This window comes from Corythoichthys intestinalis, chromosome 8, assembly GCF_030265065.1.
Source record: "Corythoichthys intestinalis isolate RoL2023-P3 chromosome 8, ASM3026506v1, whole genome shotgun sequence".
NCBI classification, from domain to species: domain Eukaryota; kingdom Metazoa; phylum Chordata; class Actinopteri; order Syngnathiformes; family Syngnathidae; genus Corythoichthys; species Corythoichthys intestinalis.
In genome coordinates, this window is record NC_080402.1 from 16,300,143 (window position 1) to 16,325,822 (window position 25,680).

At 38.5% G+C, this 25,680-nt stretch overlaps 3 protein-coding genes across 10 annotated transcripts in view; 1 reads left to right on the top strand and 2 right to left on the bottom strand.

Moving 5' to 3' along the window:
• Window positions 1–224: 224 nt before the first annotated feature.
• On the bottom strand, window positions 225–8,333 carry LOC130920500 (GTPase IMAP family member 7-like). Its single transcript, XM_057843786.1, has 3 exons — window positions 8,050–8,333; window positions 7,804–7,875; window positions 225–2,506 (listed from the first exon to the last, which is right to left on the bottom strand). The coding sequence occupies exons 1-3, from the start codon at window positions 8,057–8,059 to the stop codon at window positions 1,575–1,577; spliced, it is 1,014 nt and encodes a 337-aa protein (XP_057699769.1). The 5' UTR covers window positions 8,060–8,333; the 3' UTR covers window positions 225–1,574.
• Window positions 8,334–11,821: 3,488 nt separating this feature from the next.
• Window positions 11,822–15,827, bottom strand: rasd2b (RASD family member 2b). The gene is made up of 2 exons (XM_057844146.1): window positions 15,194–15,827; window positions 11,822–12,430 (listed from the first exon to the last, which is right to left on the bottom strand). Exons 1-2 carry the CDS (start codon window positions 15,801–15,803, stop codon window positions 11,901–11,903), a joined length of 1,140 nt encoding a protein of 379 aa, XP_057700129.1. The 5' UTR covers window positions 15,804–15,827; the 3' UTR covers window positions 11,822–11,900.
• A 1,320-nt stretch (window positions 15,828–17,147) lies between these two features.
• Window positions 17,148–25,680, top strand: part of mycbpap (mycbp associated protein) — a 34,826-nt gene continuing 26,293 nt past the window's right edge. For 4 of the 8 annotated variants that reach the window (XR_009064238.1, XR_009064239.1, XM_057844401.1 and 1 more), the window contains exons 1-5: window positions 17,148–17,232; window positions 23,461–23,703; window positions 23,788–23,918; window positions 24,001–24,119; window positions 24,268–24,451. Coding sequence is in view for 6 of the 8 variants with exons in the window: in XM_057844401.1 (XP_057700384.1) it covers window positions 23,825–23,918; window positions 24,001–24,119; window positions 24,268–24,451 (397 nt within the window). In the remaining 2 variants the exon portion in view is untranslated. Of the gene's footprint in view, window positions 17,297–23,460; window positions 23,704–23,787; window positions 23,919–24,000; window positions 24,120–24,267; window positions 24,452–25,680 lie in introns of all 8 variants that reach the window. The other 4 variants (XM_057844403.1, XM_057844402.1, XM_057844404.1 and 1 more) reach the window with 4 other exon arrangements.

A 25,680-nucleotide genomic window follows, 5' to 3' on the forward strand; every position in this document is an offset into this window, starting at 1 on the left:
GAAAACTTTAAAAATCCAGTTATCAGTTAAACCTAAAAATTGTAAGTAGAGATGTCCCGATCGATTGGCATCGATCGAGTCCGATCACGTCATTTTCAAAGTATCGGAATCGGCAAAAAAATATCGGCCATGCCTTTTTTTAATATATACAGTGGGGAGAACAAGTATTTGATACACTGCCAATGGGTTTTCCCATTGGCAGTGTATCAAATACTTGTTCTCCCCACTGGATATATTTTTTGATTAAATCGTTTTCTAATTGTATTTAATGTTACAGACATAATATGTTACACTTATCCAGAGTCTTTAGCTTAGGCTTAAGGTAGGGTTATCAAATTTATCCCAATAATGGTGGCAATTAATTTTTTTTAAAAATGTATCACGTCGAAAAATTTAACGCAATTCATGCATGCGCTGCACGACCCACTCACGCATTGTCGCGCTCCATCTGCAATGGCACCGTTTTACCCATTTAGAGAGATAAAAGGCAACGTTAAATGAGTAGAGAGAACTTTTGGCAGCCTTTAGAGCCTTATATTAATTGGCTAAAGCCTTAAAATCCCTCTCCCTACGTCTAGAAATATGGCAATGTGAGGAAGCACGGTAACAGTTGATCTTTTTCTTAGCACCTTGAATTGTATCCCATCGCAGAGAAGATATATGAATTGGTAGCACTACGCACAGTCGTGGTTTCACTTGTCATGGTTCCACTTCCCATCATGCATTGGGCATGGGCTTCAGTATCATTTACTGAAAGCTCAACAAATACACTAGATGGCAATATTTAGTCACTATCCGTCTTTCTATCCGTGGATCCCTCTCACAGAAAAAAATGTAAATGCCATCTTGAGGATTTATTGTCATAATAAACAAATACAGTACTTATGTACTGTATGTTGAATGTATATATTCGTCCGAGTTTTATTCATTTTTTTCTTAATGCATTGCCAAAATGTACTGTATACGATCGGGAAAAATTATCGGGAATGATTGGAATTGAATCGGGAGAAGAAAAAAAAAAGCAATCGGATCGGGAAATATCGGGATCGGCAGATACTCAAGCTAAAACGATCGGGATAGGATCGGGAGCAAAAAAACATGATCGGAACAACCCTAATTGTAAGTAAAGTGGACTTAGTTCTAAGTAAATATATAATACATTGTTTGAACTGGGGCTCGAACGTAGGACACCACCTGGGTAGTCGAGCGCAAAGACAAGTGAGCTAAACAACCTGACTTAACACTAAATTGTCAACATCCCGTTTTGAAGCCATTGTGAGTGAGGCGAGGGTTACTGTAAGTTCACATAAGATATTATTTCAAGTTCAGTTTTCCCAGAAATTTAAGTGTTGCTCACAAACTTGATAATAAAAGTGAATTCAAATCCTGCGAGCAAGTTTACAATATTAACTTGCAAAAAAATGAGATAGAAATGCTCAAAATAACTTACTTATGAGACCTTAAGAATTTGATGTATGTCTGCTTAAAAGCTTAAGTTGGCACGACCAACGGGATGTTTTCTTTTTTACAGTGTGTACTGAGGATGGTGCTACATGTTCGTGGTCCTGACCTCCTTATACTGGATGATCAGATTTAGCTTTGCATCTAATTCCTTTCCAAAACCAAAGAGCAGTTAAGCCACATAAGACCCCCAAGAGCAAAGTAGGTGCACCAAGAGCCAGCGCCACGGTGGTGTCGGCCCCCACTGCGATAACCATGCCAGCTAACACCAGCACCACAGCAGCCGCCGACGCCACACCAATGTTCTTCCTTTTTGTTTTTTTCTTCTTTTCCCGCACTTTTTCTTCCTTCTCTCGCTCTGCGTCCCACATTTTTCTCTCCTCCTCTTTCTTCTCTTCCTCCTCTTGTTTCTTCCGTTCCTCCTCCTCTTTTAGTTTTCTCTGGGCTTTCTCATACATTTCATTTGTGTAGTGTTTCCCGCCGTTGTCTTGGATCATTTCCTTGATCATTGTAACTAGCTCTTTCACCTGGACTCGATCTTCTGCGTCGTTGTTGTTGAATGCATGATATCTGCGCCCGAACGTGATGGAGAGTCTACGTAGCTCCTTGCACTCCTTTAGAGCATTGTCAGCTTTAGCCTGGTCTTTGCATGTAAATAGCATGATGGTGTACATAGATGCATCATCGCCAAAGTTTTCCTGGATCCACTTCACAGCATTTCTCTCCTCCTCAGTGAACCTCACTCCAAGCCTGATCACTAGTAGGAAGGCGTGAGGGCCAGGCACAGACATTTTGACACATTCCTCTATTCTTGACTTTAATTCATCTTCTGTGATGGCAGTGTCAAACAGGCCTGGTGTGTCTATGACCTGTACCGTGGTTCCATCCACTTCCCCGCTCTGCGTCTCGCAGTGTTTGGTCACCGACACCGGACTGGGATCCTCTTTAAAGGCCGCTCTGCCAAGTATAGTGTTTCCTGATGCGCTCTTTCCTGAGCCAGTCTTCCCTACTAGGACTATTCTCAGGCCTCCAGAAAGATCAAGAGCTGTAAAAAAAAGATGTATTAGTCATTAAGTCCGATGATAGTGTATCTTTTATTAGTCACACCTATGTGTACTGTAAGTTGCACAAGTCAAAGAATGCACAATGACGGGGGAAAGAAAATGTGTATGACTCTCACTGGCGTAGTATTAAACAGTATTTTGAGATGAGTTTTAGTTGGCGAGACAGCTCCTACAGACACTGTGCCACTACTTTCTGTAGCGGGCAGGGCCGGGCCAGGCAGATGTCGTGGCAGCTTTCACCGCGATAAACTCAAACACACACTGCGTCCTAACGCCGGATTTAAGTGGAAACAGGAAGAAAGTTTTAGTGCATAAAAGCAGGCAGGAGTGTCTCAAAAGTGATTAGGTCAAGGATTCAAGGTAATTGTTATATAGAATGGCACCATGCATGCTCTTTGAAACGTGAAAAAAATGAAATGAATGGAAAAAAATTGCGTAACTTTAGCTTGAAATATTTACATAAAATGAATGTAACTCGTTTTTTTTTTTTTTTTTTTTTTTTTTTAACCAAGAATCTAGACTTTTTGATGTTCATATCTACAGAAATTCCAGGATTTACGTTTTTTTTTTTTTTTGCGTTTAACCCTTGAGAGTCGAAGGACGCGCCGGCGCGTCCTCAGCGCACGTCGTCTTTGAAGCGCCCTCGCGTTTTAATTACGTCACCCACATGCCGTTTGTTGGTCTCGTTTTAAAGTGCGGAAGTTGCGGTTTACTCTCGTTGTTATTTGAAGTCAATCGACCAACTAAAACGTGAGATATTGTCATTTAAGTTTTATAGTTTTATTGTCCTCTCAAAAAAACATTAAAACTCTGCATGGATAATTTGTTTATGTCTATATTTCCATCATTTCTTGTCCTTTTTCAAAACGGAAGCTCCATGAAAAAAACACAAATCAAACGAACCCTTTCGAAGTCACAGTGGAAGCACAACATGCATTTTTTTTTTTTTTTTTTTTAAATAAATATAACTGCCGTGCGAGGTTCCACCGAACGAGAGGGAGGAGTGTTCTGAAGCAGCGAGGTGGCGACCGACAGCCGTTTGAATCGAGCGAGCGAGCGAGCGACTTTGTGTGACTTTGAGAATGTACGGATAACTAAATTTATGTTGAATTGTCAAATATAAGACTATTTATTATTATTATTATTATTACTATTTGTTTTTTTGGTTGAATGTTCATCCTAACATGTTGAATAAATATTACAAAGTTTCAAAACGGTTCGTTACGCATGTTTGGTTGTCAATTGGACATCAATATTAAAAATTTTGACAAAACGATTTTGGAATTTTTGGTCTTTTTGGGCCCAAAATGATGATTTATAATTGGTCAGTGAAGGAAACAACAGTTTGGACATGATATTCGAGGTGTCACAAAAAAAGGGACCAAACCAGGCCATCGTAAACAATTCTTTCTTTGAAATATAAAGGCAACTTCAAAGGCATGCAAAATAAGACAAAATAGGCCCAGACCTTAAAGGGTTAACTAGGGCTGTCAAACGATTAAAATTTTTAATCGAGTTAATTACAGCTTAAAAATTAGTTAATCGTAATTAATTGCAATTAATCGCAATTCAAACCATCTATAAAATATGCCATATTTTTCTGTAAATTATTGTTGGAATGGAAAGATAAGACACAAGATGGATATATACATTCAACATATGGTACATAAGGACTGTATTTGTTTATTATAACAATAAATCAACAAGATGGGATTAACATTATTAACATTCTGTTAAAGCTATCCATGGATAGAAAGACTTGTAGTTCTTAAAAGAAAAATGTTAGTACAAGTTATAGAAATTTTATATTAAAACCCCTCTTAATGTTTTCGTTTCAATAAAATTTGTAAAATTTTCAATCAAAAAATAAACTAGTAGCCCGCCATTGTTGATGTCAATAATTACTTACAGAATGCTCATGGGTGCTGAAGCCTATAAAATCAGTCGCACCCAAGTGCCAGTAGAGGGTGGCAAAACTCCATAGAACACGACAAGCGAGCGTTTCACTGTACTGTCATTTTAAATCTGTCTGAGCTGGACATCTGCATTAATTGCGTCAAATATTTTAACGTGGTTAATTTGAAAAATTAATTAACGCCCGTTAATGCAATAATTTTGACAGCCCTACTTTTAACCAAGAATCTAGACTTTTTGATGTTCATATTTACAGAAATTCCAGGATTTACGTATTTACGAGGGGCATTCAAAAAGTAATGCACTCAAGTGCATTGCTCGTACAGCATTTTACCAATCTTGTTTGTATTTAGCACAAACATGATAGGACACACCTTTTTGCAATTGTTATATGTGTTTTTCTTATTTTCAGATTTTTAAAGCTTTAACTAGCTTCCAAAATGGCTGCCCCTCTTGAAACTCGTCAGAAACAAAGAGCTGTAATCGAATTCCTTGTTGCCGAGGGAGAAACCCCTCTGAGGATTCACAACCGGCTGGAAAATGTCCACAAGGATGATACCATAGACTATAGTACTGTAAAAAGATGGCTGCAGCGGTTTAAAAACAATACTGAAGACCATGAAGACAGTGAATGAGAGAATTCACCAAGGACCAAAAAGTTCAAGGCCCAAAAGTCAGCTGGCAAAATTATGGCCACCATGTTTTGTGATTCTCAAGGTGTAATCCTTGTGGATTTTTTGCCGAAGGGGGAAACCATTAACTTTGAGGTATACAGTGAGACTCTTCGGAAACTCAAAGCAAGAATTCGACGTGTTAGGCCCAACTTGGACATAGCAAATGTGCTCCTCCAGCATGACAATGCACGTCCTCAAACAAGCATCAGGACCATGGAGGTCATCACTTCATTTGGATGGACTGTGATACCACATCCGCCATATTCTCCTGATTTGGCACCATCAGACTACCACCTCTTTGTTCCAATGAAAAAAGGACTCCGGGGCAAATGTTACAGCAATGACGATGAAGTGAAAACTGCTGTCAAGAATTGGCTTAGAGATCAACCGGCTGAGTTCTACAACACTGGTATACATGCCCTCGTTCATAGGTGGACTGTAGCTCTTGAGAGAGGTGGAGAAGTAAAAATGTAATCTTCACACTTGTACCTTTCTTTTGATGTATAATACATGTTGCTATATCAATTTGTTTGTACATAATAAAGTTGGGTGCATTACTTTTTGAATACCCCTCGTATATACAAGAATTTTCTATTAAAAAGCGCATTGTTTTGTGAGGGCCGCCATCTTGGATTTTGTATCCATACACAATAGCGTAACTTTACATTCAAATAATCAGGTAATTTTCGGCCAACTGCCTGTTTTTTGGCTAAAAAAATAAAAATAAAAATGTAATTAAGATATTATTTTGTCCACACAAAATAAAAATCGGCTTTTACGTGTTTTATGTAATGCAACATTTCAATCTAAAAATGACAAGGGCCAGATAGACGGCAAGACATGCTGAAGAAATGGTGACATCTGAATTTAACCTAAATAAGTTGTTGTTGTATATAGACAAATGCAAAACTTGGCTTTCTTGGGTAAAATTAAGATTATTCTGCATGCTTTCCTCAAGTATTAAGTTTCTGATGTGAAAATTGAGTGATTTATTAGCTGTTGAAAACTCAAAATTGCACTAAATAAAAATCATTTAAGTCACTGTTTTGGGCAAAAACTCATAAGATATGTTAAATATTGCTCTTGATCCTAAAAATATAGGGGAATATTTGATTTTGTGCATCTATTTTAAAATCTGAGAATTTTATGGTCATTTTAAGTTTTGTTATACTTACATAAAAACTAATTAATGAGGACTTTATTGGGGAACGTCTTTGAATTTTTTGATGCCACTGCTCGAGGAGACTCATATACAGTGGGGAGAACAAGTATTTGATACACTGCCAATGGGTTTTCCCATTGACTGCGTATCAAATAGTTGTTCTCCCCACTGTATGTCAAATGGAGGTGCCTGTTATTGTTTTAGGCCGCTAGCGACTTTGGTTTTAAAAATATTTGCATTTTAAGTTTTTGAAAATAGGCTCCCTACGGAGCGGCCCTATGCCCTGTGTCCCGTGAACTGATAGTGAAGTCTAGGTTTTACTTTATCATCATTGTGCTGGATTTGTTTGAGCCCTATGAAGCACCTAGATCTCTAAGGTAGTCTGGGACTGGTAACTTTTCAACCTTTATAAAATATTAACATAACATTTGTGTTAATATGCTGGCTGACAGCTAGCTGAATGACACATCTTTTATATCTTGAGGGGGTCTGTATTGTTTTCACCGGCACTAATTAACTTTGAGGAGCGTGGCAGGAACCTTGCCACATTATTAAAAAAAAAAAAAAAAAACTACTGTGCTTTACGCCTTACGTCACTTCCCCTTTTCCCCATTCATTATAAAGATGGAAGTCGATGCGAACGCTTTCGCGCGAATCCTGCAAAGATGGCAGAGCAACAGAGACAAAAAGTTTTGTCTGAGGAGGAAATAGAAAGGGCAGCTACCAAGATATACAGAATAAACATGGGCCCTGCTTTCACTCACTGGCGTGGGGGGGCTAGCCACACAAAGCCACACAGTTGCTAACCATCATATGCTATTGTTTAACCACAACTGAATTCATTATCTTATTACTATTCATCCTTCACACAACCGCTGGAAACAGAAATGTTGTTTAATCCATCCGCAGGCGACTGGGAGATTGATTTTTGATCGATTGATTATTTTACGACACTGTACGGGTGTGCGCTTCTCCTCATGGGAAGTGCAGCGCCGGTCCTCATAGGAAACGCAGTCTTCCTTTAGGCAAAAAACTACCGCGTTTGTCCACCGGCGTCGCTAAAATATACCAAAACTGAAAAGCTACCAAATGTTGCTTTAAATCTAATCAAAAACAAATCATGGCAGACTTTGTAATATCGGCATATAACGTGTCCAAAGAATCTATATTGTATCATTATGAAAACGGTGATTAACAACTTAGCATCTATTGAGAACCAATAAAAGAGTGACACAATCAAAGTTAAGCTTTTTGCAAAGATGATAACACTTAGTTTTATACTGTGAACTGTTTCCAATACTCTACAAATGACAAATTAGTACATTAACATATCTCTATTTGTATCATTCACGTTGACAGTATCATGTTGTGAAAGCAGGATATTTCACAAGCTTATGTGTTGGCTTATATTAGAGCAAGTGGCCATAATCTTGTAGCTGGTTAATGTAGTTTTCTTATATCAACATTCTAATGTCAGAAAAGATTGTAGATATTAACTGAAGAGGAATATAAGTAGAGAAGAGTGTACCATCAAAGTTATTCAGACCACACCCATCAGATCGAGGTAGACTTTTCAGCTTCTTTTCTCGCAGTGGTATTGCTGGAAGGTCAAATAATCAAGAGGAACCACAAAGACAAAAACATTATTAATCATGAACATTAGCACTACCAAAAAGAACATATTGCCTGTTTCTCATGTCTTCCATGTCCCATTAAAAGCATCTTTACTCAATCATCACACAATCAGTTATTTATGATCAAATCTTTCTCTTACCTTCAGCCATTACTTTATGTCCAATTTTTAGTGTTTCTTCAGGTTCGAATTGAGAATATATTTCGCCTCTCAGCTCAGCTTTCCCGTTTGACTCGGAAACTTCTGGAAGCCAGGGATCGGGACAGGGAGCTTCCTATTTCCTTGTATTGTCTTAAAATTGAATTTGAGACTGAATATGCACTTTGGCATTCCAATGCGCTCTGTAAAAACTAAGGGCATTGGAGTATCAACCTAAGTGCCATGTTTTAGGGAAAGTCAAGTAAACCAATGAGCAGCAGGTCCGTTGTTCCACTGAATAATTTGTCGATTTGACTGGTACTTTTGCTAGTCCACCTTGCTTAAAGGGGAGGGAGAAGACATCATATCCTTCCTTTGGTGACTTCATCTTCCCTCAAAGGCAAGACACAATAGCTACAGTAGACCCAATTGTATGAGTGGATTTTTTTCAGGTTTTACTCAGATGTGTTTAGTTTATTTTATTACTTAGTGTATTTCAATATAAGTTTTTTGTTGGTGTTGTAGTTTTGAAAGCAAAACAAAAGTATTTGACGATACAATGGGTTGTATACAGTACATTGGCAATATCATCATTAGACTCTGAATGATTTGACTTCAGAGTCTTGTATAAATTTAGATGTGTCGTACACAGTAAGAAATTTTTTTTTGTTTGTTTTAGTGACTTATTTATCTAGGTAAATATCAATAATTACACTTCCACTGTTAGGTTTTGTGTTGGTTTCCTCCTAGTGTGTACCTGTGATTGCCCATTGATTTCACCTGTTGTACCTACTCCTAGTGTATCCTACAACCTGCATCTTCCTGTGTCATCCAGCTGTTCCTCGTTGTCTCGTTACCCCTTGTAGTTTCTTTTCACTCCTTGTTGCTTCATTGTCAAAGTCTATGTCAGTGTCCATGTGCACGTCCGAACCTGTTCTCGTCAGTTTTTTCCAAGCCCTCGTGTTCCCCTCAGTAAGTTTTTGATACCCAGGCTTTTTTTAGTAACCTGAGTTTTTTTTGCTTAGACTTTTTGGATTCCCCGGTCATTTTGTTGGTGCTTTGTTTTTTTGTTGGCATTAATTAAGATATTATTGCACCGCCTTTTTTGCCTCGCTTCCCTTTTCCTGCGTTTGGGTCCACACACCACCTGCATTTCTTGACATCCACAAAATAGCAGATCCCCAAGATTGAACAAAAACTTTTTTTTTTTTTTCGGTGTTTTCTTCTTTGTTTTTGTACCTTGGTGCCACTACAGCACTACAAGTTTACCATAGAAGCTTGAAAACAGTATTTGCAGTACAATCATACAGTACTGCAAATACACATCACACTGTGACCACAAACGGTAAATAATAGGATAACACAAACGCTTTGGAAACTGGCAGGTGGCAGGCTTGTATGTTTGCGAATGTACTTGTTCTCTGCTTCTCATTTCGCTGCTCTTTCATATCCTTGTGTGACAAGCTGTCCACAGCTCTCTGTTGAATGTTATCTTGCAGCCGTCGTAAATTAGTGACTGAATGGACTGTTGACAAACACAACGGCTCTCACAATGATGTCACATGCAAACATTTCCACCAGATGTCTGGTGCCAAACAGAGACCCAAACTATAGCATGACTTGGTTAATAACAAGATGTATCTGCAGTCATTACGGGTTAATGCAAAAGTTGTTGCAAAGATAATTACCGTGATTTCCGGACTATAAACTATATATATATATATATATATATATATATATATATATATATATATATATATATATATATATATATATATATATATATATATATATATATATATATATATATATATATAAATAACTATATATAAACTTTTTCCCCTCTATTTGAATACTGCAGCTTATAGTTCAGTGCGGCTTATTTGTTGCTTTCTTGGGTTAATAGGTAACACTTTATTTGACAGTGGCGTCATAAGACTGCCATAAGACCGTCATAGTAATGACATGACACTATCATGGGCATTAATGAATGCATATGACGAATGTCATTTAAGTGTCATCCGGCAAATTATGTCACTAACTTCATTCATGTCCAGCGTGGATCTTTTACATCCATTTAAAAGTAAGACGGTTTGCCAGATGACACAAAAATGATATCCGTCATAAGCATTTATTAATGTTCATGATAGTGTCATGTCATAATTATGATGATTTTATGACAGTCTTATGGCACTAGTGTGAAATAAGCTGTTATCAAATACCATAAATAGCAATAAATGAAACAATTGGAACAGTAACTGAAGAAATAATAAGGACAGAACATGAATTTTGATTGTTATTTGCATCTGTAGTGCGGCAATGCATGCTAGGAGGAATGTTGGACGACAACAGTGTTGACAGCAGGTGGCAGCAGAGGTTGACTGTCTCCCTCAAGGGAGCGGTGATGGCCAAATGAAGCTTCTTGAAGCAATGAAGCTTTGCAGCCAATTGGTTCAAAGCTTCATGGTGGTTCATTTGGACTTATGATAGTCTTATGATGCCCCTGTCAAATGAAGTGTTGCCGGTTAATATTTTTTGGTGTAAATATCCTATGATACAGTAAGGACAGCTATAGTCTAGTGCAGCTTATCGATGAACAAATTCCGTTTTTGTGTCAAATTTGGTGGGTGGAGGCTTATAGTCAGGTGTGCCTTGTAGTCCGAAAATTAAAGTATGTATTTAAATATTTACGATTATTGTACACAATAGTTGTTTGCACGGAAAAATGTTTATCTTTTAAGTTTTTACGCCTTAGGAAACAAAAGGGGTAAGGACTAACCCTAATCCTGCAGCTATAGTCAGAGTCTTCAAAATAGAAAAAACTAAATAGTCTATTAAAGTTCTGCTGAATGACTGTGTCTTTCACGGTCTAGCATGTTGAACATAGTGTTTGGCTTTAATTAACAAACAAGTACAATATAGGATGTAAAGTTGAATGAGAGACAAGTGAATTGATTCAAAGACATACCAGTATATGTAAACTGGACTAAACTTGTGTGGGATGATGCATGCAAGTGATTGGTGGCAATTAGTGTCAATTACCACTCCGGTGGCTACCAAACACACAAACACAAAAACACACAGGAAGTGCAAAAAAAGTGTGGCTGATGCAGAGTTGCTATATAAAAGACTTCTGCCTGTTATGCAATTTTGATATCATAACAAAGCTGACTCAACATCATCCCACATTTCTGATACACACACAAACACACAATAGAGGATGCACTTCAGACTTAAGATTCTTTTTGAATTGAGTCGACGTCAACTTGTCATTAATGATGTCAGTGATTGCCTTTTTTTTTCTTTGAAACAGTTTGATGATAAATTTCTATATTCACCTACAATGAGCAGCTCATATGCCAAATGAACATAGAACAGACACAAAAGAAAGCAAGAGCATTGACGTGGGCTGGAAGGCTCAGCTGCCAAGTGATGGTATTTCCAGCCAATGACCAAAAAAAAAGTCCAACTGCTTGTTACGCTTGTCATTGGGACAGCCAAGTAAAATTGGAACAACTTAACAAAATGGAAAAACCTGTCCTTGTTCTTGGCCAAAAGTTAAAAAAAAAAAAAAAAAAAAAAAGTGGTTATAGTCATGGAAAAAAATACTTAGGGTTGACAAAAACACATTTTCAAAACATGCATGTGATGAATTGGAAACCAATAAAATACTTCAGAACTGTGAAAAACAGGTTTATTCTAATAACGCATAATGTCAAACAGAATACAAACACTGCTGAATTTTGTTTCCAATTTTAACAACTTTTCGGTTTAGAAATAAGGTATGCTACTGCATGTTTTTAGACAATGTAGTACTGTAATGTGATATATTGTAGTGTTTTGTGTTATTTAGTCTACTGAATCTGACATCTTTCTTTTGTTTTGCCTGCCTTGGGTGCATTTTGTGGTCCAATGACTTGTCGCAGATCAGCGCTGAAGCTTGGCCTACGAGCCAATGGGTACAGCACCCCACAAGCATCATCATGTCCCATTGAATGAACTCCAACCCGACCGGCGCGCATGGCCTGATATGAATGGAATGACACTTTGCGGTGTTGAGACGGTCCAGTTTCAGCCGGGAGCCCACCACGCTTTGCCAAAGCCTCAAATACCTTCTCCAGATTAGTACTGTCCTTTGCAGAAGTTTCAAAGTAAGCGCAGTTATCACCGAGAGCCTGGAGCACCTCTGCTTGGGAGACATCCCTCTCAGATTCTGTGAGGTCAACTTTATTTGCACAGACCACTAAGGCGAGTTCCTGCTGTGCGGAATGATGCGACGATTTAGTCAGTTTGGACTTGGCTGCCAGGATCTCCTGTCTTAGAGCACACACCTCTTCGAAAGAGCTTCTGTCATCCAGACTGAAGACGAGCAAGAAAATATCACCTGCAGAAATAACAAGATCTATTTAAATATCACCTTCAATGAGCCCTTTTAAGCTTGATTTTATAAGAGTCAGCCTTTATTATTATGTTGTCTGCAAGTGCTTAAGCACAAATTTTTCTTTGACTTCTGTTAAAAACTATGTTGAACTATTACAATGGGGGGGGGGGATGTTAGATTTGAATAAAACTAAATTGGCATAGAGATTCCCAAATTGCAGTTAATATTTTTCTACTACAGCAATATTGAGTTTTGCAAGAGCTCAAGACAACATGCCATCTGATAAGTACAGTATACATATTTCCTAAATTTCAGGAAAACTGTAGTTTAAAAACTTGACATGATCGAGAAAAACTGAGATCCGTTTTTCATTGTTATACCTTACATAAATTGTGTTCTCCAGTAATATTCAATATGCTGTATCGCTAAATACAGTATGATACAATCAAATAGGGAAAATACAGTATATGATTATTATACCTATAGCTAGTGATCCCTCGCTACTTCGTGCTTCAAACTTCGCGCCCTCAGTCCATTGCGTTTTTTTTTCCGATAAAAAAAAAAAAAAGAAAATAAATACAGATGAGCTCTCCCAAGCCGATCGTGTAGTTGTCTTTTGTTCAGGCAATGCACTGAAGTTGCTTATCAAAGTTAACGATGATTAATAGACGTCTTATTTTTTATCTTGCCACAGATCCCTGCAAGCCTCAGCATCAAACCGCCGCATGTGTCAATCATGGTTTAACTTGTTAAACAATTGCTGTGGCAACTCATTGTGTGTAAGTGAGGAAATGGAGCGGAGTTGAGTGGACTCACTAAATGAAGCATTTAATAAAAACAAGCATTTTTATACTTTATGTTTGTTTAAAAATAATTCGGTGGGACAGTAACATGTTTAAAATGTATAATTATTACATTTGAAGTGCTTAAAAACCATTTATTGAAATATACCTATACATATATTTTTTTTTTAATTCACTTTGGGGAAAAAAGTGAAAAAACATGTCCTATACTTGTATGTACCTCTTTCCAATGCTAAATCTGAACAAATACATTGAACATACACATTTTTTTTGTTGTTGGTTTTTTTGTGCGGGGCACGCTACTTCACGGTCTTTCAATTATAGCAGCGGGTTCTGGTCCCCATTAACCGCGAAAAACGAGGGATCACTGTATATACATACTGCATATGTATGTACAGTGGGGCAAATAAGTATTTTGTCAACCACTAATTGTGCAAGTTCTCCCACTTGAAAATATTAGAGAGGCCTGTAATTGTCAATATGTGTAAACCTAAACCATGAGAGACAGAATGTGGAAAAACCAAACCAGAAAATCACATTGTTTGATTTTTAAAGAGGTCAATACCAAAAGTTCATCTCAATACTTTGTTATGTACCCTTTGTTGGCAATAACGGAGGCCAAACGTTTTCTGTAACTCCTCACAAGCTTTCCACACACTGTTGCTGGTATTTTGGCCTGATTCTGTTGTTGTTGTGTTGTTGGGCAACACGGACTTTCAACTAACTCCCTCCACAGATTTTCTATGGGGTTGAGATCTGGAGACTGGCTAGGCCACTCTAAGACTTTGAAATGCTTCTTACGAAGCCACTCCTTTGTTGCCCTCGCTGTGTGTTTCGGATCATTGTCATGCTGAAAGACCCAGCCATGTCTCATCTTCAATGCCCTTGCTGATGGAATGAGATTTTCACTCAAAATTTCTTGATACATGGCCCCATAAATTCTTTCCTTTACACAGATCAGTCGTCCTGGTCCCTTTGCAGAAAAACAGCCCCAAAGCATGATGTTTCCACCCTCATGCTTCACAGTGGGTATGGTGCAATTCAGTATTCTTTCTCCTCCAAACAGGAGAACCTGTGTTTCTACCAAAAAGTTCAATTTTGGTTTCATCTGACCATAACACATTCTCCCAGTCCTCTTCTGGATCATCCAAATGCTCTCTAGCGAACCGCAGACGGGCCTGGACGTGTACTTTCTTCAGCAGTGGGACACGTCTGGCAGTGCAGGATTTGAGTCCCTGTCGGCGCATTGTGTTACTGATAGTATTTTGGTATTGACCAAATACTTATTTTCCACCATGATTTGCAAATAAATTCTTTAAAAATCAAACATTGTGATTTTCTGGGTTTTTTTCACATTCTGTCTCTCATGGTTGAGGTTTACACATGTTGACAATTAAAGGCCTCTCTAATATTTTCAAGTGGGAGAACTTGCACAATTAGTGGTTGACTAAATACTTATTTGCCCCACTGTATATACATGAATACACACATAATTAATATATACAGTATATGTTGTATATATGATTATTAAGGTGGGAAGTGCAACTGCTTTGTGCCTATAGCGACATTGCAGTATGCTGTATGCATTTCACAATTCCACAAAAGACAAACGATTGATGCTGTAATTTCCTAAAAAGAAATGATCTAGGAAGGTAATGTTTTTTTTAATGCCATTATATCTTAATATCTTTACACAAGTTTATTTTGCATTCATTAGAGGTTGATGGCCTGTCAAGTCGTCACTCTTGTTGTTGTTGTAGGAGTGTAAATTATTATTTTGCCCAATTCCTCCGTTATCAGTGGATATACTATCACAAGTTTTTTTTTTTTTTTTTCCAGGTGCTGATTGATTAATTAATTGCTGTAAAATTTAGGTAATATTTTTGGCGAATATCTAAGATTTTTTTTGCCTTGAGTGGTTCAATAATATACAGTACAATAATGATAAATTTACCATACGCACCAGTAAGGATGGACAATCGCCGCTTGGCTGGGAAGTCCCTCTCCCTTGAAGCATCTAATACGTCAATTTGGTATGTTTCCCCGCGTATACGAAACAATTTTCGGACAAAATCCTCGGACGTGGGCTGGTACTCTTCCACGAAGCCATCGCGCAGGTACCGTCTCAGGATGGAGGTCTTGCCAACCCGCGGCGCGCCGAGAACCACAATGCGCTTACAGTTCTTTGGCTTGGTGGAGAACAACATCTCTTGACGGGGTTCTTGGCCTATTTGTCGTCGCCGCGCTTGGCAATGGAGAACCAGGGCTGCAAGCTGGTCCAGGGGAGTGCGTTTGCACTCGTTATCACAGTTAGTCGGCTGCTTTGTGGCTGCACTTGCGTGCGTCGTCTTGTCATGCCTCCACTGAGACGTGGCCACTTTAAGTATCCCCAAACCTATTTTGATCCCCGACGAGTTGAGGTTCTGCGATGCGTTTTTGTACGCCAGTACGACTTTAGAGCTGTGCACCTCTCTGCTCGTGCGCTGGTGACCATCCGATGAAGAGCAGCAGCTGCTATACTCATATGGGATAGTGGACGACTGCGCACCCGTGAATAGGCTCCCAAATTCCATCTTTTGCAAAAGTTTAGATGTTGAAAAGAGTGTGCTGAATGTTTGGTGCGGTGCGCTGTCCTGCGCTTATATAGACTACCCTTAACCACGTGATCCAGCTCTTTTGCGTCACAATGATCGCTGGATTGTGTTGTATGGACATCAAGACCTTTTCAATTTATGTTCCGAAACTTGATTGCTATCAGACTGATGGAATCATTCAGGTACAAGATAGCACTGTATTCACTTGTTTACATGTTATTTGCATCAGTAGAATTGTAAACAAAACTAAAATCCAGTGTGTTTGCGCAGATATGTATACATTTTGCTGGACACCCCCCCCCCCCCCCAAAAAAAAAAGCAAAATGAACATTAAGTATAATACCAAGTGGAATTGAAAACTTAAACCTATTATTATTATTATTATTTTAATTATGTTGTTTATATGTTTGCTGTACCTAATCGGATTTTTGGCTAAATATTTTCAATATGTTTGTGTATAGTTTATGTATTTTTGGGATGTTTATATATATATATTAATTATTATTATTATTATTTTATTTTTATTTTTGGGGGGGGGGGGGGGGGGATTTTGCAAAACATTTTCCAAGAAAACAAGCAGAACATTAGACATAATACCAAGTGGAATTATACGTAATATTATCATTATTATTATTTTAATTTTGCTGTTTCTATGTTTGCTGATTGGATTTTTAGTTAAATATTTTCAACATATTTGTGTATACTTTTGTATTGTTTTATACAGGGTGATGTGGACAGGGAATGTGCCAAAGCCATTGCGGTATATTTAATAAATAAATAAATAAATGAACAAACAAACAAACAAAAAAATAAAAAATAAATAAATATAACTAGTTGGGTACAAGTATTGTATGTAACTTCAAGTTTATATTTCATGCTTTACAGGTGCTCAATGTGACCACCACCAATGCGCTGACAAAATATCAAGCCGATATGACTTTTAATTTGTTAAAGTTACTTACTCGTTAAAAAGACTTTTAATTCTTATTTTAGTTCTTATTAATTAATTAATTTAATTGATTTAATTAATAATGCAGTCTATTTCAATGATTTCAAAATGGATAAATACGTGATGGTTTTGGCACATTCTTTTTTAATCATTCCATATATATATATATATATATATATATATATATATATATATATATATATATATATATATATATATATATATATATATATTTTTTTTTTTTTTTTTTTTTAAGTTTTGCGTCAAACTACCGTCGATTGCTCTCGTCACGTACGTTCTTGACATTTGTCAAATGTAGCTGTGCTCCAGCATGAAGCATTACGGTAAATACGTCTGTTTGGTTGCCTAGTACACTTGATGCCAGTGCGACGTGAACAACTCAGGGAAGACAGCAAGTTTCAGCCCGAAAGCTAAGAAGTAAAAAGGCACGTAGCCATTGTAAGAAGTGATTTTTTAAAAATCATTTTGTGCGGCTAAACACATCCTATTGACGGCAAATTGGGTTTGTTACCTTTACCTTTTATTACGGTGCTTTTTAACTTGGTTGGTCCAGGACATAACGCCGTACTGTATTTAAAGTGGACGTTTTCTTTAGGTATTTTAGCTTAATATGTGTTCGTTTAACGGACCTCTATAGTTCCACTGTAAAGTATACCGTAAATTTGTAAAACTATTAAAAACGGAAAAACCCGTTCATACAAAATAATCCGTGAACGCCGAAAATTCAGTTGTTTCTATACGTCAGCGCGTCCACCATATTGGATGTGGCGCAGCTGGATAATACAATAGGGAATGGGACGTACTACGTCATTGTTTGGACCCGCCTCCATGCTGGCAATATAATTCACTTCCGGGCCGGCAGAGTCAATGCGGATTGTAACGTGTGGTAGTGCTAAGCTAACTCTTTCGGTGTTTTAGAAAGAAAATATGGGTGCTTATTGTTGCGTTACCGGGTGCAACAGCGTCTCCTACGACAAAAAAAGGGGTTAGGAAAAATGGACTCACTTTTCACCGTTTTCCTGCATGGAGGACCAAATATCAGATCACGAAGGTACGACGGATGGCTGGATTGCAGCGGTTCGTCGGAAAAGCATTTCTTATGATCATATTTCTGCTGGAATGAGAGTGTATTCCCCTCATCTCTACTCTTGTAAGTTGAACGATTTATCCGTTTTGGTTTCAATACGTTTTTTGTTTTTGTTTTTTTCTTTACTGTTGTGTAAATCTGCCTCGGTAGCAATGCTAACCTACTCCTCCTCATCACCTACCTGTTGTGTTACTAGGAAAACCTGCATATGAAATGCTGACAACACATCCCGATTGGTCACCATATCTCTTCTTGGGTTATTCTGAGGTCAAGCGCACCACATCGGAGCGTTGAGAGGTTGGAAAGGCGAAGAGTGCACGCTGAAACTTCAGTTTGCTCTGCTCTTACAAACACGATCCCAAGTGTTATGAAAAGTCAATAAAATATGAATACCAAAACATGACTTGAACAACTTCTTGACAAACTGTAACTGCTTGTTGTTTACTTCAGGTCTTCATAATAAACAGGTGTAATAATTACAAAGTCAGGTGACTTAATTTTGTTATTCTATTTGGAATATGCATTGACAATTTTTGGACAGTGTTGTAGACAAGAACTGGGACTGATAAGTTGCAATAGATTTATTTCAAGTAATGCAATTTCTCCAATACGATATTTGAATTGACAGTTTAAAATCTTTAAATTAGTGCAAACAAGGCCCACCCTCTGACGGTGGCAGCAAATATTATGTAAGTAATACACAAATACAAGATCACAATAAACGTGTCTTTGTCAAAGCAGTTTAAAACACTATTTACTGGCCTTGGGTAAATTGCCAGACAGGATAAATATGTGCTTTAAAGTTCTTGCATTTCCATTTTAAGTATTGCAAGTACTAGTCTCCAACACAGTATTTGAACTGACAGTTTAAAATCATTTTAGTACAAAATGGCCCACACTCTGGCAGGGGGCAGCAAATATTATAATACATAATACATTATAAAAAGCTATATACTATATAAATACAAGATCACAACAAAACCTGTATTTTTCAAAGCAGTTAAAAAACATCCAGTGGCCTTAGGTAAATAAAGGTGTATAAATATGTACTTTACAGTTCTTGCATTTCTATTTTAGGTATTGCAACTTTTCCAACACTATTTGAATTGACAGTCTGAAGTCTACATAAGTGCAAATAAGAATATTATAATTTAAAAATAATAATAGAATATATAAATTCAACATTACAATGAAAGGTGTCTTTGTCAAAGTGGTTAAAAAAAAAACAAAAAACAAAAAAAAAAAACGTCACTGGCCATAGTTAAATAGCCAGGCAGAATAAATATGTGCATTAAAGTTCTTGCATTTTCACAAGTTAAAAGCCCGCAGTTCATCGACGAGAAAGGCAGACCCAGATGGCGTCTGCTGCGGGGGCTTGTTTGAGTCCGACACAGGACAAATGGAACCACTCCATTGAACAAATTTTCTTTGTCAAATGATCCAAGAAGAGAGATGGTGACCAATCGGGATGTGTTGTCAGCAGGTTTACCTAGGAACACAACAGGTAGGGGAGTCGTAGTAGGCGAGCATTGCTACCGAGGCAGATTTACACAACGGTGTAAAAAAACAAAAACGTATTGAAACCAAAAGTGGATAAATCGTTCAACTTACAAGAGTAGAGATGACAGGAACACACTCTCATTCCAGCAGAAATATGATCATAAGAAATGCTTTTCCGACGAACCGCTGCAATCCAGCCATCCGTCGTACCTTCGTGATCTGATATTTGGTCCTCCATGCAGGAAAACGGTGAAAAGTGAGTCCATTTTTCCTCACCCCTTTTTTTGTCGTAGGAGACGCTGTTGCACCCGGTAACGCAACAATAAAGCACCCATATTTTCTTTCTAAAACACCGAAAGAGTTAGCTTAGCACTATCACACGTTACAATCCGCATTGACTCTGCCGGCCCGGAAGTGAATTATATTGCCAGCATGGAGGCGGGTCCAAACAATGACGTAGTACGTCCCATTCCCTATTATGAGAACCAGAGCCAGCCAGCACATGGAAGTATGCAAGGAAGGATGAGAGTTCTGCATTAAACTTGGGGGTTAATACGTTGCCTTGCTTGAGGGCACTTAGACAGTAACCACCAGACAGCAACGAGTTTCCATTTTTAAATGTTTGTCCTCCGTGAGGCTTGACCTCGTCACCTTCTGGATGTAAACGTCCTTTTCGATGAGCTACTGGCACTGCTGTTTATTTCCTTAAAGTCTAAACAGGGTTTATGCAAGTCATTGAAAAGCATTAATAGGTTTTTGTCAAAATTTAGGCCTTAAAAAGCAAAAATTATGCAAACTTGATGGTTAAAAAACATTTACATTATTTATTCAAGTTGTCTGATTTTTATTGGGTAGGCAGGATAAGAGAACGTACCGGCCGATAAACGCATTTTGAAATGATATCGGTTAATATTGACATTGGTTTTTCATTATCAGTTTTCGACCAATATGCATGTTGCCTTCAAAGTGAATGTAGAAGCCTTCTGCCTTTGTATATGGGCTGGTCAAAGCTAGGCATGTGCTGGTATGATGTTCTGATGGTATGATAACCTTAAGCCAGTGCTTCTCAATTATTTTCTGTTACGCCCCCCCAAGGAAGACGTAAATGTTTCGCGCCCCCCCCCAACTCTCTGCCACCACTGTAAATAGTGTCATTTGTCTATAATATTACTATTATAAGTACGCCTCAGCCTAACATTGTGTCCTTTTTTTCTATTAAAAAAAGTAACATAGATCAACTTATAATAAAGTATAACTTTATTAACATTGTTTTGCTTGTAACAGAAAAGACTTAACTTTGCCTGAAGTTAAAAAAAAAAAAAAGTCACATCCAAACTGTAAAAATACACTCAAGGTACATTTTTGACCATTTGATACTGAAAAATAAAATGTAATAAAATCAGTAAATAATAACAAATTCAAATTGATTAGAAACATTTTCTCTTCAGGACAACATGCCACAAAAATTGACCGAAAAAAATAAAACTGAATAGAAGGGGGGGGGGGGGGGGGGGTTAGTGTCTTTGGACAGAAGGAAAGTTTTTATTTTCGCTGATTCACCACAGTGCTCACTGGTTTACTGATATAACACTGACAAAGCGGGACGATTGTGATATTTGGCAATATTCGGCACGTTTTCGCTGAAAAACAATCAAGCAGCTTATCGGTGAGATTGAGGTCTAATGTCTTTAAGTGGCGTCTTAACTGATTTGGCTTCAGACTCTCCGCTATAATCATTTTTAGACTCAGTAAACAGTGGTCTTTCCTCATTTCCCACTATATTAAAAGTCAAAGCCAAAAGGCAAACGGCCCGAAAAAAGCGCATTCTCGGCGGCCGAGGGAGAACCGTAGGTGAGGGCGGTGGTCGTGACGATCCCAAGCCGAAAACGGCACTTCTCGGCCGGACACGTGAGAACAGGAGAATACAGTGGGTCGCTGCGTGAGTCCAGCTCTGCATGAGTCTCTACTCTCTTCCGTGTGCTCTTGCTTACTTCAAAAATACTGCACGCACTTTGAAAATGAGAGCGCCACTGCCACCCACGGAGTGGATGTGCAAGTACACTTTATTCTAGTACGGCAAAAAAAAAAAAAAAAAGCATGTTCCCCGAGGTCACTCGCGCCACCCCTGGCATCGCTCTGCGCCCCCCTGGGGGGGCGCGCCCCACCATTTGAGAAGTACTGCCTTAAGCCAAGATATCACTGTTTCACGGTATCACGGTATTGCAATTCAGGTCTAAAATATTTTACTTTGAGATACAGTGGGGCAAATAAATATTTAGTCAACCACCAATTGTGCAAGTTCTCCTACTTGAAAGGCTTAGAAAGGCCTGTAATTGTCAACATGGGTAAACCTCAACCATGAGAGACGGAATGTGGAGAAAAAAAACAGAAAATCACATTGTTTGATTTTTAAAGAATTTATTTCTAAATTAGAGTGGAAATAAGTATTTGGTCACCTACAAACAAGCAAGATTTCTGGCTGTCAAAGAGGTCTAACTTCTTCTAACGAGGTCTAACGAGGGTCCACTCGTTACCTGTATTAATGGCACCTGTTTTAACTCATTATCGGTATAAAAGACACCTGTCCACAACCTCAGTCAGTCACACTCCAAACTCCACTATGGCCAAGACAAAAGAGCTGTCGAAGGACACCAGAGACAAAATTGTAGACCTGCACCAGGCTGGGAAGACTGAATCTGCAATAGGTAAAACGCTTGGTGTAAAGAAATCAACTGTGGGAGCAATTATTAGAAAATGGAAGACATACAAGACCACTGATAATCTCCATCGATCTGAGGCTCCATGCAAGATCTCACCCCGTGGCGTCAAAATGATAACAAAAACGGTGAGCAAAAATCCCAGAACCACACAGACCTAGTGAATGACCTACAGAGAGCTGGGACCACAGTAACAAAGGCTAGTATCAGTAACACAATGCGCCGCCAAGGACTGGACTGCCAGACGTGTCCCCCTGCTGAAGCCAGTACACGTCCAGGCCCTTTCGCTAGAGAACATTTGGATGATCCAGACGAGGCTGGGAGACTGGGAGAATGTGTAATGGTCAGATGAAACCAAAATGGAACTTTATGGTAGAAACACAGGTTCTAGTGTTTGGAGGAGAAAGAATACTCAATTGCATCCAAAGAACACCATACCCACTGTGAAGCATGGGGGTGGAAACATCATGCTTTGGGGCTGTTTTTCTGCAAAGGGACCAGGATGACTGATCCGTGTAAAGGAAAAAATGAATGGGGCCATGTATTAAGAGATTTTGAGTGAAAATCCCTTTCCATCAGCAAGGGCATTGAAGATGAGACATGGCTGGGTCTTTCAGCATGACCATGATCCCAAACACACAGCCAGGGCAACAAAAGAGTGGCTTCGTAAGAAGCATTTCAAGGTCCTGGAGTGGCCTAGCCAGTCTCCAGATATCAACCCCATAGAAAATCTGTGGAGGGAGTTGAAAGTCCGTGTTGCCCAACGACAGCCCCATAACATCACTGCTCTAGAGGAGATCGGCATGGAGGAATGGGCCAAAATACCAGCAACAGTGTGTGAAAAGCTTTTGAAGAGTTACAGAAAACGTTTGGCCTCCATTATTGCCAACAAAGGGTACATAACAAAGTATTGAGATGAACTTTTGGTATTGACAAAATACTTCTTTTCCACCATGATTTGCAAATAAATTCTTTAAAAATCAAACAATGTGATTTTCTGTTTTTTGTTTTTTTGTTTTTTTTTCACAGTCTGTCTCTCATGGCTGAGGTTTACCCATGTTGACTATTACAGGTCTCTCTAATATTTTCAAGTGGGAGAACTTATTTGCCCCACTGTATCTGGATTTAAATAAAACTAACTTTTTCCATTGAAGAGGATTTTTATTTTTCAAAACATATTAGCAAATTGAAACATAAGTAAATGAAATTCAAATGAATGCAGTCCTTTAGGTGAGCCTAAACCCACAGCCACAGCTCAACATTATTACTATCAGAACAAAAATAATTGAATTATTTTCCATAAAAAGCATGTGTGTATGACTCGTATCATGTTAACATTATACACACTCTTTCTCAACACAGACCGCTACCAGAGGGGAAAAAATACCATGTTTTACCACCGCTAGACACACTAAACACTCTCATAGCTGGTGGGAAACGTTCATGATAGTGTTTGTGGTGGAGACTTGACTTCTGGCGCTCTAGGTTCATTCTCTGCCGAGTAGCAGGTGCCGCTGAGCCCCTCCACTGTCACCAGGCGCTCACAGGCAGACACACTTTGAGCTTCCCCTCATTGAAAGATCAGCATCCGCCACTGTTTCCGAGGTTATGATTTTACAAATGTGGATGTATGTGAGTAAATGAACACAGCACCAACTTGCTCATTATTCTGTATGACTCTCCTTGCAGGCAAACAACAGCCAGTTAAAACTAACAACAGTGGAACATGGCTCATGAGGTCAGAACTAAATCAGCTGATATAAGCAAAAATACTCATCCAGCCACTCAACGCCATGGCTCTCAATCAGCGGCTCAATCAGGTGTGTTTATTGTGTTACATTGACACAAATTTCATTGGATATTGTATTTTAATTTTGAGAAATTGTGTCCATTCTGCCAAAGGTCCATCGTTAGGATCTGAAGGGTTTCATTTTGATGACAGAGGGATGCTTCTTCCACACAGCATCTTGGGTACCTTGGATGGCTTTAGAAAGTACCTGGAGATGAGAGGAGAGACGGAGGTGAAGTCTTACCAATGTTTTTGTATACTTGAATTTGTAAATTTAGACAAATTTGCTCTTCTTGACATGAAGCATTTTCAAATGATTAAATCATTTAAAATGTATAATGTTACCTGTATTAATTAAGAAGGCCTTTTCTTTCTTCCAGTTTGTTAACCAAATTCCAAATTCCAGAAGGGATCTTCACTCCCAGGTTCTTGGAAAGGTTCCTAAAGAGGGAGCACAGAACCAGCGAGATGTTCCATTTGGCCAGAGAAACTTACAAGCAAATGCCCTGCAGCATTGGGATCAATGCATCCGGCAGCGCAAACGGCAACAGAATGTTTTATCTGGTGAGCTTAAAGAGCATACGACAGGAGAAAAAAAGCCTTAAATAGCATTATTATGTGAATTAGAATCATATTTTGAGACGATTCGACTATATACAACAATTTAGCAAAGCGCAGATGACGAGAAATTAGTCTTTTAATCTGCCGGTTAGCCACGCCTACCATTATAGGGCTCTAGCGTCCCCAACAGGTGGATGACGTCAGCGGGAGACTGGGCTCATCGGTTTTACTATTCAGCCCATTGAGGGGGAATTATTCAGAACAAAGAAAACGTGACGAAGAGAGCCGCAAAATGTCATTGTTTCAGTCTCTCTACTCCAATATTTTTACAGGATATTCTTTTTATCCAAATATTTTTCCACAATAGCTAAATAAATGGCTTGAGAAAGACCAGTCAGCCCGTCAAGGGGGAGCTATTCACAATGAAGAAAACGCGACAAAGAGAGCTGCAAAATGTCAGTTTGTGTCTCTTTACTTCAATATTTTTACAGGATATTCTTTTTATCCAAGTTTTTTCCCCAATTGCTAAATAAATGGCATGGTCAGGACAAATAACAGTCTTGTGCTAAATGGAATATGAAATAATAAAAAATGCACTTATTCAGGACGACATGGCAAAATTACTCCATAATGGTCAAAACTGTCGACTTCACCTTTACTGTCGCACCCCCCGAACAATATTTTATGACACCTAAATCGGACATATGTCATTTCCCTTCCCCGGCTTCAGAGAATGTAAACAAACCAAGAGGCGTGACAGTTAGCTGACATGCTAACCCGAACCGAGTGATGTTTTAAAGTTTTCGAAGCGGAAAATCACACATAACTAGCCCGGATTATTTGACATGACGACTGGGTTGTCGATTGTCTTCGCAGATCGGCAAACCACCCGGCGGAGAGCAATTTACAGTTGGTTCCCCGGAGGAGGGCGGCTGCAGTTGTTGTGCAGCTAACGTGCAGCTAATGTGCATGAGTACAGCTTTTTATATGCCTATCAATGATCAAACGAAAGTAGTCCTTTATTTAAAGAGAGTTTGTAGTGTTTACTTTGTAATCGCCATATTCGTATTTGACATATACAAAACAAGATGTTTACTCACTTCCTCGTAAGTCCAATGGTCCCACAGTAGTAAGGGCTTGTTTTGGCCAATATCCACGGTGAATGGGAACCTTTTGAAACTCCAAAAAGGTGCACACGCCTCTCCCTCATAAAGCAAGATTTTTCTGCAGCC